Source organism: Otolemur garnettii, unplaced genomic scaffold, assembly GCF_000181295.1.
Source record: "Otolemur garnettii isolate 467f Iridium unplaced genomic scaffold, OtoGar3 scaffold00144, whole genome shotgun sequence".
NCBI classification, from domain to species: Eukaryota; Metazoa; Chordata; class Mammalia; order Primates; family Galagidae; genus Otolemur; species Otolemur garnettii.
In genome coordinates this window covers 2,878,458-2,891,244 of record NW_003852539.1, presented here as the reverse complement: position 1 = coordinate 2,891,244, position 12,787 = coordinate 2,878,458, and the positions used below count along the sequence as shown (strand labels likewise).

Sequence of the window (12,787 nt, the reverse complement as noted above, 5' to 3'; positions counted from 1 at the left end):
AGGAGACTCGCTTGAGCCCAGGAGTTGGAGGTTGCTGTGAGCTGTGATGCCACAGCACTCTACCCAGGGGGACAGCTTGAGGCTCTGTCTTAAAAAAAAAGAAAAGAAAACTCAATATTCAATTTCAGAGATGGTCACCCCAGATCTGTAGTGAGAATAGCTATAGGCATTTTATGGCTCTTTTCTTAGATTTATTCTCATGTGAAAAGAACTGTCCTGCCTTTTCTTTAACTCAGCAGAAACAATCATTAAGTGATGAAAATAGAATCCTTCAAACAAGTTAGAGCATAAAAAAGCAAATAAAAGGTGTATCCTCTGTTAGGGGAAAAAAAAAAGGAAATGATAATACATTTGGGAATAAAGATGATCTATTTGTTTCATTTTTATTTGTAAATAATTAAATATTTAATTTTATTTTTTAGACCCTATTGCAATATGCAAGCAACAAGAATGCATCAGAACATATTGTGTATCTTCTGGAGGTATATCGACTTGCCATCCAAAGCTTTGCCAGTGCACGTCCATATTTAACTACTGAATGTGAAGATGTCCTCTTAGTGCTTGGCAGATTAGTACTGTAAGTTTAAGAACTTAAATCACTCTTAAAATTGAGTAATAGTGTTTGCCAGACTTCTTTACAATGTTGACACATTTATTCCTGAAAACGCTGTTAGAGTCAGATCTTTGAATGAAATTTCCTTTGCTCTGAACCTTCAAACTCAGGTTCCCAGGAGATACAGTTGAACTGAAAATCTAGCCAAGCAACATAATCTTTAACTTGCCTCTGGAGTCTCCTTTCCTACTTAGGCTTGGATCTGAGAATGATAAAGTTTCTCTGTCCCTTAGGTATAGAGCGATTTAAATGACAGAGTATCTGGAAACTGTGATAATCTTTGAGGAACACTTTGAGGGAAACGACATGAAATTCTGCAATTTGATTATATTATTTGAACCAAGAATAATTTTACTAGCAGAAAATACCAGGGTGCAATATAAGATTTCTACCCAAAGATTCCATGATAATTTAGCTGCTGTTTTAATATTTGGCTGCCTAGTAGCAGATAAAAATTACATCTTTAATGTAATTTTCATCTGCAAATTGAAGAAATACAGCGGCTATTCAGTTTTAGCTGGGTATCACCTTTTTTTAGCTTACAGCTTACTTAGTGGGATAACTTCTAGTCTAGATGATTGGTCTCCATGCTACCCCTGACCTTACCTGTTTTCCTTGCTATTTACCAAAGGCCAAAATCTCAAATACCGTGCAATTATGGAGCACAAGCATTCCTGGTTTTATAACCCCATTAATCGTTCTATCAAGCCGTACTTTCTGTATTACCTATGCCAGGGATCCTCAAACTTTTTAAACAGGGGACCAATTCACTGTCCCTCAGACCGTTGGAGGGCCAGACTGCAGGCCCCGGGATGGGTCAGCTGCTAAGCAGGACAGGCAGCGGCAGCAAAAACACCCAGCGGGCCAGATAAATGTCCTCAGCGGGCCACAGTTTGAGGACCCCTAATCTCTAAGAGGTAAAGTAATATCTGCAAGATTTTAGAGGTTTTGCTTGATTGGTGTTTTGAACTGATCTTATTCAAGTTGTTACACATTTCGGTTTTTGATTTTTTAAATTCTTCTCATTATGTATTTTCTGCCTGAGTAATGGTTAGGATAGAAAGAATAAACACTTTCTCTTTTTTTGGCTTGGTTTATTAGAGGTAAAGAGATGACTTTGCCAATCTTTTCTGCTTCTCTGCAAGTGACCAAAACCTGTATGGATGATAGTCACATATGTTTATCTATTTATCTCCTGAACTGGCAGTGTAGTATGAGCCCCTCATTTTGTCTTCTGAAATTAGAATTATTCCTGTGTGGGTGCCTCCTCACACCCAAACAAACTAAATAAACCTGCTTATAATGTGATTTCTTAAAGGCTTATAGTCTTAAAGCAACAATTTAACTATAGTAGAACCTCTGTAAGTTGACCACCCAAGGTGTTTAACATATGGAATTAGGCCTACTATACTGATATGTACATGTGGAATTAAGCCTACTATACTGATATGTACATGTGGTATATATATAGTCTGTGAAAGTTAAATCAACTTAAGGAAGTAGTTAATGTAGGGAAATGGTCAGCTATGTAAGTTTTACTGTAGGAAGCCTTGTGCTCTCTTTTTTTTAATCTTTTTTAAAGATGAAAAACTAATACAACAACCTTGAAAAAAATTCTGAAGAGTAAATAATTAAAAATATATATTCAATATCGCCGGCATATGATACTTAATTATTATTGTAATCCCCTGTATATGCTTATTTATGTTGTAGGAGTTGTTTTGAATTACTGCTTTCAGTGTCTGAAAGTGAACTGCCATGTGAAGTCTGGGTACCATTCCTTCAGTCTCTACAGGTGAGTTGATTTTAATTGAAAAAATTATATCCACGAAACCTAGTTAATTACATGTACTTTCAGCAAACTAAAATTGGGAGGTTAGAACAGAAAGAAGTTCACTATGTTGATACTCTCATGAATTGAGAAAGGTACTTCATGTGAAGGGGGTGTGTTAAAAATGTTTTTTTGTTTGTTTGTTTCATTTGGTTTTGTTTGTCTTTACATAGTTTCAAAATCAACAGAACAGTTTTTGTTATGCAAAAACAAAGGCTAGCGTAAAATTTTTATTTTATTTATTTATTTTTGAGATAGAGCCTCAAGCTGTTGCCCTGGATAGAGTGCTGTGGCATCACAGCTCACAGCAACCTCAAAGTCTTGGGCTTAAGCAATTCTTTTCCCTTAGCCTCCCAAGTAGCTCGGACTACAGGCACCTGCCACAATGCGTGGCTATTTTTTGGTTGCAGTTGTCATTACTGTTTGGCAGGTCCAGACTGGATTTGAACCTGCCAGCTCTGGTGTATGTGGCTGGCGCCCTAGCCTCTTGAGCTACAGGTGTTGAGCCAGCTATCAATTTTTAATAATACATTGTTACAAAGTAGTGCTATTTGAATCATTCATAGTCTACTTGTGTGGTAACCTTCAGCACATAATTTACTACTACTAAATCTAAGATTTATCTTTTTCCTCTGTAACACTTGGGGAATTGTGCCAAATATTTTAAGTCTCTGAAACTGCTGAAGTAGTTACCATAGATTCTGTTCATGCAGTTGACATATAGGAGAACTATTTGGGCTCTCACATTGGCTTATCACCTTTCTTAGTAAGTGAGCAGATCAGATAGTGGCAAGTTTGGGAGAAAGCATAGGATAGGAGAAAAAGCAAGCACAGTGCCAGCCAACAATAGGAGACACATTTGCTTATAATTGATGGAGGAAATTGATGATAGGAAAACTACTTCAAACTACTTAAATATCTAGTTCATTGCTTAAAAAAGAGAGACATAAATGATAGCAACCATTCATTCATTGATCATTAATTATATGCCAAACACTTTATACTACTTTTTACATGTTTTATATGTTTTATTTAATTATTTATTTATTTATTTATTTTTTTTGAGACAGAGCCTCAAGCTGTCCCCCTGGGTAGAGTGTCATGGCATCACATATCACAGCAACCTCCAACTCCTGGGCTCAAGCGAGTCTCCTGCCTTAGCCTCCCAAGTAGCTGGGACTACAGGCGCCTGCCACAATGCCTGGCCATTTTTTGGTTGCAGCCATCATTGTTGTTTGGTGGGCCCGGGCTGGGGATTCGAACCCGCCAGCTCAGGTGTATGTGGCTGGCGCCTTAGCCGCTTGAGCCACAGGCGCCGAGCCTAATTATTTATGTTTTGAGACAGAATCTCACTACGTCAGCCTTGGCAGAGTGCTATGGCATCACAGTTCACAGCAATCTCAATGGTTTTAAGTGATTCTCTTGCCTGAGCCTCCCAAGTAGCTGGGATTACAGGTGCCCACCACACTGACCAGCTATTTTTTTATTGTAGTTGTTGTTTAGCAGGCCTAGGCCGGGTTAAAACCCACCTACCTCCATGTACTTGGCTAGCACCCTCACTATTGAGCTATAGGCACCGAGCCAACATTGTTTTTGTTTTTATTAATAAAGGTTGAGTGTCTCTTATCTGAGTGTTTGGGAATGTTTTGGATTTATTATTTTTTCTGATTTTGAAATATTTGCATTATACTTAGCAGTTGAGCATTCCTAAGCCAAAAATCTGAAATACTCCAATGAGCATTTTGTTGGAACATCATTTTGGCACTCAGAAAGTGTTGGATTTTGGAGCATTTTGGATTTCAGATTTTTGGATCAGGAATACTCATTCTGTATCTTTTTTTAGGAAGAACATGTTCTTATATTTGTTCATTCTTTAGTTAGATTATTTGCTGAGAAAAAACAATCACCCTTTTCTCCATCATTGTAAATTTTCAGGGTTTGTCAGATATATAGAGTATGTTTTTGAATATGTGTTTAGTAAAATAAATACAGTAGGTATAAGGTAAATGTAAACATGGTCCCTGTTGAAATCTAAAGGTAAGGCTTGGTGCCTGTGGCTCAAGTGGCTAAGGCGCCAGCTACATACACCTAAGGTGGCGGGTTTGAATCCAGCCCAGGCCTGCCAAACAACAACAGCTGCAACCAAGGAATAGCTGGGCGTTGTGGCGGGTGCCTGTGGTCCCAGCTACTTGGGAGGCTGAGGCAGGAGACTAGCTTGAGCCCAGGAGTTGGAGGTTGCTGTGAGCTATGATGTCACAGCACTCTACCCAGGGGGATAGCTTGAGGCTCTGTCTTAAAAAAAAAAAAGAAATTTGAAAGATAAAATGCTGAATTTTTCTTCTTTTATGTATATAAATGGACAAGACAGCAGATGAATTAAGGATACTTTTGTTTGAGAGAATAGTTTTTATCAGAGCAGGCCACAGAGTAGTTTTCAATCCCTGTTTACAGCAGTATAACCCTTCCAGACTTTTCCCCTTTCGATATAAAAATATAAACTATAAAAATGGATATTTTAATAAATAAAAAATGAGAGCTTATTTTCCATATACTTTTTTTTACTAAATACTGTGTTTCCCCCAAAATAAGACCTACCCAAAAAATAAGCTGTAGCAGGATTTCTATGCATTTGTTAAATATAAGCTCTACCCGATAATAAGACCTAGTGATAATAAGCTCTACCCGATAATAAGACCTCTGCATTTTAGGCAGAGTGGTAAGGAAGACTAGAATACCTTTTTTCTGCCACAACTCCTTTCTCCCAGCTGTTCGCACTTGCATGGGTGTGCATGTGGTAACTGAGGTCACAGGCATCCTATTGTGCGAGTGTGAACGGCTAGGGGAAAGGAGTTCACACATCACTAGCGCCAGCCCCACCAACAAGGCTGGCTCCCCCTGTCAGGTTCCAGAAGAAGATGACTTAACTGTCTTAACTGTATTTTTTTTTTTTCAATCTGAAAGCAGTCACTGTTTATTAACTGACCAGATTACAAAAACAATCAGGGCAGATATCTTAGTTCATTCTTCTAATAAGTCTATTGATTTGGTCTTCCCTGTTACCAGCATCTCCACCTTCTACAAAATGGGTTGTCTTTTTCTTCATTCCCCCCCGACTTAACTGTATTTGAATAAATGTAGATTGTTGTATTATACTTAATAAAAATAAGACATCCCCTGAAAATAAGCCCTAGTGTGTCTTCTTGAGAACAAATAAATATAAGACAGTATCTTATTTTCAGGGAAACATGGTATCACGAATATATGCCTAGATGTCTAGGATTACATATATAGATTTTTTTTAATTTTTGAGGTGGAGCCTCACTCTGTCATCTAGGCTAGCTCATAGCAGCAACTTCAAAACTCCTGGGTTCAAGTAGTCCTACTTCAGCCTCCCATGGAGCTGGGGTTACACACATCTACACAATGTCTGGGTAATTTTTCTTCAGGCTGGTCTTGAATTCCTGAGCTCAAGTGATGTTCCCACCTCAGCCTTCCAGAGTGCTGAGATTACAGGCATGAGCCACCATGCCAGCCATAGATTTCCTTTTTTGATGATTGCCTAGAATTCTGGTTTTTGGTTGTACCATTAATTAACCAGATAACTTTGCTAATTATTGTAAGTTTTGTGAGTGAGCATCATGTACTGGCATCTCTGTACTTCAGATTTCAAGAAGTAAGCTAGAATATTTCCTTTTTTTTTTGTGACTGAGTCTCACTTTGTTGCCCTCACTAGAGTGCAATGGCATCATAGCTCACAGCAACTTCCAGCTCTTGGGCTTAGGCAATTCTCTTGCCTCAGCCTCCCAATTAGCTGAGACTACAGGTGCCCTCCACTATGCTGGGCTATTTTTTGTGTTGCAATTTGACTGGGGCTGGGATAGAACCCACCACCCTTATTGTATGGGGCTGGCACCTTACTCACTGAGCCACAGGAGCTGCCCAGGCTAGAATATTTTCACTTATAAAGGAAACAAATCTGGCTCAGTCCCTGTAGCACAGTGGTTATGGGCCAGCCACATATACCAAGGCTGGCAGGTGCGAACCGGGCCCGGGCCAGGGCCAGCTAAAACAACAATGACAACTGCAGCAAAAAAATAGCCTGGTGTTGTGACATTGCCTATAGTCCTAGGTACTTGGGAGGCTGAGGCAAGAGAATCGCGTAAGCCCAAGAGTTTGAGGTTGCTGAGAGCTGTGATGTCACAGTACTCTACTGAGGGCAACATAGTGAGGTTCTGTCTCAAAAAAAAAAAAAAAGAAAGAAAGAAAAAGAAAGAAAACTAAGTTTTACAATAATTTTTTACATTCCCCCCTAGGTTTTTTTTTTTTTTGAGACAGAGCCTCAAGCTGTCTCCCTGGGTAGAATGCTGTGGTATCACAGCTCACAGCAACCTCCAACTCCTGGGCTCAAGTGAGTCTCCTGCCTCAGCCTCCCAAGTAGCTGGGACCACAGGCACCCGCCACAACACCCGGCTATTCCTTGGTTGCAGCTGTCGTCATTTGGCGGGCCTGGGCTGGATTCGAACCTGCCACCTTAGGTGTATGTGGCTGGCGCCTTAGCCATTTGAGCCACAAACACCGAGCCACCACCATAGTTTTTAAGGACTATTTAAACTGCATTCTGAGGTTCGGTCCCCATGGCTCAAGTGGCTAAGGCGCCAGCCACATACACCTGAGCTGGCGGGTTTGAATCCAGCCTGGGCCTGCCAAACAACAGTGATGCTGCAACCAAAAAATACCTGGGCGTGTGGCAGCCACCTGTAGTCCAAGCTACTTGGGAGGCGGAGGCAGGAGAATAATCGCTTGAGCCCAGGAGTTGGAGGTTGCTGTGAGCCGTGATGCCACCGCACTCTACCCAGGGTGACAGCTTGAAGCTCTGTCTCAGTAAAAATAAACTGCATTTTGAACTTTAATAAACAAACTGCATTTTGAACTTTAACAAATGAGAAACTTGAAAGCTTTAAACTAAAAACTGTGGCTGGTCATAGTGGCTCATTCCTGTAATCCTAGTACTCTGGGAGGCTGAGGCGGGTGGATTGCTTGAACTCAGGAGCTTAAGACGACCCGAAGCAAGAGCAAGACTGTTTCTACTTAAGTAGAAAACCTAGCCAGGTATAGTGGTGAGCACCTGTAGTCCCAACTACTTGGGAGGCTGAGGCAAGAGGATTGCTTGAGCCCAGGAGTTTGCGGTTGCTATGAGCAATGACACCATAGCACTCTACCCAGGATGACAGAGTGAGACTCTGTATTAAAAAAATAAAAAATGGGCTCGGCACCTGTGGCTCAAACTGCTAAGGCACCAGCCACATACACCTAAGGTGGCGAATTCGAATCCCCAGCCCGGGCCGCCAAACAACAATGATGGCTGCAACCCAAAAATGGCCAGGCGATGTGGCTGACGCCTGTAGTCCCAGCTACTTGAGAGGCTAAGGCAGGAGACTCGCTTGAGCCCAGGAGTTGGAGGTTGCTGTGAGCGTGATGCCATAGCACTCTACCCAGGGGGATAGCTTGAGGCTCCATCTCAAAAAAAAAAGAAAGAAGAAAAATGAAAAAAAATAGAACTTAAGCTGTAAGGGTTTTTTTGGGGTTTTTTTTTGTATTTTTTTGCAGTTTTTGGCCGAGGCTGGGTTTGAACCCGCCCCCTCTGGCATATGGGGCCAGCACCCTACTACTCCTTTGAGCCACAGGTGCCGCCCAGCTGTAGCTTTTTTTTAAAAAACAATTAACTGCATATCAAGGTGGGCAGTTCTATTAGATACTGTAAATATGGAAACCAGACACAGCATATTCTGAAATTTTCATATGGAATCTTTTTCTTCACTCCCAAAATACATACCTGTCATTCTGAGTTAAGGAGAAAGAAGCCTGAGGATATAGGCCAACTTATTAAAGGAAAATTACAACATTAGTTAAATATTACTGTTAGTAAAGTATTAATTTGTAATATCATCACTTTCTGTATGAGTTCTATGCCTTAAGCCATTTGTCAGAAAATAACTCAGCATATTGAGGAAGAGGGTGTAGTAAAACGCTGTCTTATTGGCTCGGCGCCTATAGCTCGACCGGCTAAGGCGCCAGCCACGTACACCTAGGGTGGCGGGTTCGAATCCCCAGCCCGGACCCGCCAAACAACAATGATGGCTGCAACCAAAAAATAGCCGGGCGTTGTGGCGGGCGCCTGTGGTCCCAGCTACTTGGGAGGCGGAGGCAGGAGACTCGCTTGAGCCCAGGAGTTGGAGGTTGCTGTGAGCTGTGATGCCATGGCACTCTGCCCAGGGGGACAGCTTGAGGCTCTGTCTCAAAGGAAAAAAAAGAAGAAAAAAAAAAAAACCCTGTCTTATTTTAACATGAAATTTAAGTAGTGGTGTTGGGATTATAGTTTATATTTTACCTGAGTGAATATAAAACTATTAATATATTCTTAGGCCTGTGAATATTTTTGGCTTTTATATTCCAAAGGAATATTTCTATAAATAGGACCTGTTCCTAGAGAATTTCAGCAGTAGGACATAGGAACAACTTCTTGACTGAATAATCCTCATTAGTAATAGAGGACAGTGAGACACAAACTTAATCATTTATATTGAGATAAATTTCTATTCTTTTTTCTCTCACCCCTTGTATATAGGAACTTTAATAAACTATTGGCAATTACTTTTTGTTTCTTTGATGATAAAATATAACTAATAACCTAAACCTTTCATGATATTTTCTATAGCCACCTCTCATTTAAATAGTAATTTGTTGGAAGAATTTGAACAATTATGCAACAATTGGTATCATTAAGTAATATTTCTGTTGGAAAGAATAGGCTACTTATGTGAATACTGCAGAATGGTTTAAAACAGTGGTTCTCAGGCGGTGCCAGTGGCTCATAGGAGTAGGGCGCCAGCCTCGTATACCAGAGGTGGCTGGTTCAAACCCAGCCCTGGCCAAAAACTGCCCAAAAAACCCCACAAAAAACAGTGGTTCCCAACCTTCCTAATGCAGTGACCTTTTTAATACAGTTCCTCATGTTGTGGTGACCCCCAACCATAAAATTATTTTCGTTGCTGCTTCATAACTGTAATTTTGCTACTGTTATGACTCTTAATGTAAATGTCTGATATGCAGGATGTTCTTAGGCAACCCCTATGAAAGGGTCGTTTGACCCCAAAAGGGGTTGCGACCCACACATTGAGAACCACTGCTTTAAAAGAAAGCTATAGTAATTGCTTTAAAATAATTAAATCAGCTACTACAGGGGCAATCAGATCTTTAAAGAGTCTGCTAGTATTATAAGCCGTCTAATTAGTAGAGCACACCAAATATCTGTAAGTAGTGCAAGGACCTGAATTAAATTATAGTGAGAATTTTACCAGAGAAGAATTCAGGAAAACATTTGAAAGATAATCTTCAACTTAGTGAAAACATTCTAGTTTTATAAAAATGCAGCAACAGAATTTCAAAAAGCTTTGAAGATAGTCTTTCATTTAAAGCTTGTTTTTAGGAAATCCTTTCAATTCACCCATGTTCAGATGTAGTGAAAAAACAAAACTTTTTTTATATTAACCATTAGTTTGTTTTCTGGAATCCTTTTTTTTTTAGGAGTCACATGATGCATTACTGGAATTTGGGAATAATAACCTACAAATATTGGTTCATGTTACCAAGGAAGGGGTATGGAAAAACCCAGTTCTTCTTAAAATCTTGTCTCAGCAGCCAGTAGAAACAGAGGAAGGTAAGTCTTAAAGCATTATTGACTATATTAGACAAGTGTTTAATTCTGAGAGAGTCGAAATTTATTATGGGTAAAACAATTGCAGATTTCACTTGTATATGATTATACCCTTGTATATACTCAGTCATTTTATTTTATCTTATTTTTTGAGTGGTAGAAATTAACAGCATTTAATGTTTTGCTTAGGTATGGATTCTTATAATTGGGGGTAATATTTTAAGTCTCTTTGCAGTTACTTTAAAATTTTACGTTGAATTACACAAAATTCCTGAGATAGAAATGAATAATCTGCTTTTGGTCTTTGGTATATAGTAAAGCTGTGCTCATACCTTTTTGTTGGTTGCAACAGCTGAGGGCCATAAAAAAAATTCCTTTTTTATTTTATACTTGTGAAAGAAATAATTGCAGTTCAATGTTTTATAGACAAATACAAAGGACAACCTTTTTTGGGGGGGGGAGTTTTGCAATTTTTGGGCAGGGCTGGGTTTGAACCCGCCACCTCCAGCATACGGCCGGTGCCCTACTCCTTTGAGCCACAGGTGCCACCCAACCTTTTTTTTTTTTAAACAGAGTCTTACTGTGTTGCCCTGGGTGAGTGCCACGGAATTATATCTCACAGCAACCTCGAACTCTTAGGTTCAAGAATTCCTTTTGCTTCAGCCTTCCAAGTAGCTGGGAGTGCAAGTGTGTGTCACCACACCCTGCTAGTTTTTCTATATTTAGTAGAGATGTGGTCTCTTGCTTAGGCTGGTCTCAAACTCTTGAGCTCAACCAATCCACTGACTTCAGCCTCCCAGAGTGCTAGCATTACAGTGCTAGCATTTTTATTTGCAAAATAGTTATGTTTCTTTGTTTCTAAAATTGTCAGTTGAAGACCAGAAAAATTATAGGCTAGATGCAGTTGCTTACGCCCATAATTCTAGCACTCAGAGAGGCCCAGGCAGAAGGATCGCTTGATGCCTAGAGTTTGAGACTAGACTGGACAATAGCAAGATCCCTAGCTCTTCCCCTCTCCCCCTAAAAAAATTTAAAAAAAAAAATCAGAAAAAAAAATATGGCTTTGAGTGACATTTGTATCTTATTTTATATAGACAATTGTAACTTCATTTACTTCAAGTTATGCACAGTCCAAAGGATCATATTCTGTTAAGAATATTTCTGGTATGAAAACCAATTTCAGAAGAAATAATTACACTTTTTGAGGTATCTTTAGTTGCAGATTTAGAATAAGCCATTTGAATGTTGATCCCTTAAAATATCCTGTTTGACCACCTACCATATATATGCTATTTGGGCCTTTCTGTATAGTGAGAACATAGGCATAAAGATGCTGAGATTGAGTGGGCATGGTGGCTCATGACTATAATCTTAGCACTTTTGGGAGACTGAGGCAGGAGGATTGCTTGAGGCAAGAAGTTGAAGACCAGCCTGACTAGCATAATGAAGCCCTGTCTCTATAAAAAATAGGGCTCGGTGCCCATAGCACAGTGGTTATGGTGCCGGCCACATACACTGAGGGTGGTGGGTTTGAACCCAGCCTGCGCCAGCTAAACAACAATGACAACTGCAACAAAAAATAGCTGGGTGTTGTGGAAGGCTCCTGTAGTCCCAGCTACTTGGGAGGCTGAGACAAGAGAATTGCTTAAGCCCAAGAGTTTGAGGTTGCTATGAACTGTGACACCACAGCACTCTACTCAGAACGACATAGTTGAGATTCTGTCTCAAAAAAAAAGAAAGAAAAGAAAGAAAGAAAAATTATCTGAGTGTGGTGGTGGGTAACTGTTTAATCAGCTACTGGGAGGCTGAGCTAGGTAGGAACGCTTGAGCCCATAAATTTGAGGTTGCATTGAGGCAACAGAATAAGACTCTGTCTCAAAGTGAAAAAAAGGCTCTTAGGTTTTTTTTTTTTAATAGACTTTATTTTTATTTATTTATTTATTTTTGCAGTTTTGGGCTGGGGCTGGGTTTGAACCCGCCACCTCCAGCATATGGGGCTGGTGCCCTACCCTTTTGAGCCACAGGTACCGCCCTCTCTTAGGTTTTCTTTTGGTGCTTTTCCTCTGATAATTCTACTGCTTATCAGTTGTACTGACAAGAAAAAAAGAATAAAGAAAAAAGCTGGGGCGGCCCCTATGGCTCAAAGGAGTAAGGCGTCAGCCCCATGTGCCAGAGATGGCTGGTTCAAACCCAACCCTGGCCAAAAACTGCAAAAAAAGAAAAAAGCCATTAAATAGAAAAGAGATTGGTGTTTATTGTTTTCTGTTGAGGTCCTCAATAAATGGCATGCCTTTGTACTTTGTAAATACAGGCAGATGGAGTCTAAGACGTCACCTGTATTATTGATAAAAGCTGTTGGAGGACAAAGCCAACAGTAGTTTTAAAAGCATCCTAGAATTAGAGCCTAGTCTAGATAAGTTTGGGTTTTTTTGTTTTGTTTTTATTTTTAATGCATCCAAAGGAGACTGAAAGATAAATCTTGAGTAGAGGCTCGGCACCTATAGCTCAACCGGCTAAGGCACCAGCCACGTACACCTAAGGTGGCAGGTTCAAATCCCCAGCCCGGACCCGCCAAACAACAATGACGGCTGCAACCAAAAAATAGCCGGGCGTTGTGGCGGGCGCCTGT

General features: G+C 40.2%; 1 protein-coding gene across 1 annotated transcript in view; it reads left to right on the top strand.

Moving 5' to 3' along the window:
* Positions 1–12,787, top strand: part of RLF (rearranged L-myc fusion) — a 112,903-nt gene that overhangs the window by 36,623 nt on the left and 63,493 nt on the right. Inside the window, exons 2-4 of the mRNA XM_003798977.2 lie at positions 423–577; positions 2,327–2,408; positions 10,029–10,161. Of these exons, the coding sequence (XP_003799025.1) occupies positions 423–577; positions 2,327–2,408; positions 10,029–10,161 (370 nt within the window). The remainder of the gene's footprint in view (positions 1–422; positions 578–2,326; positions 2,409–10,028; positions 10,162–12,787) is intronic.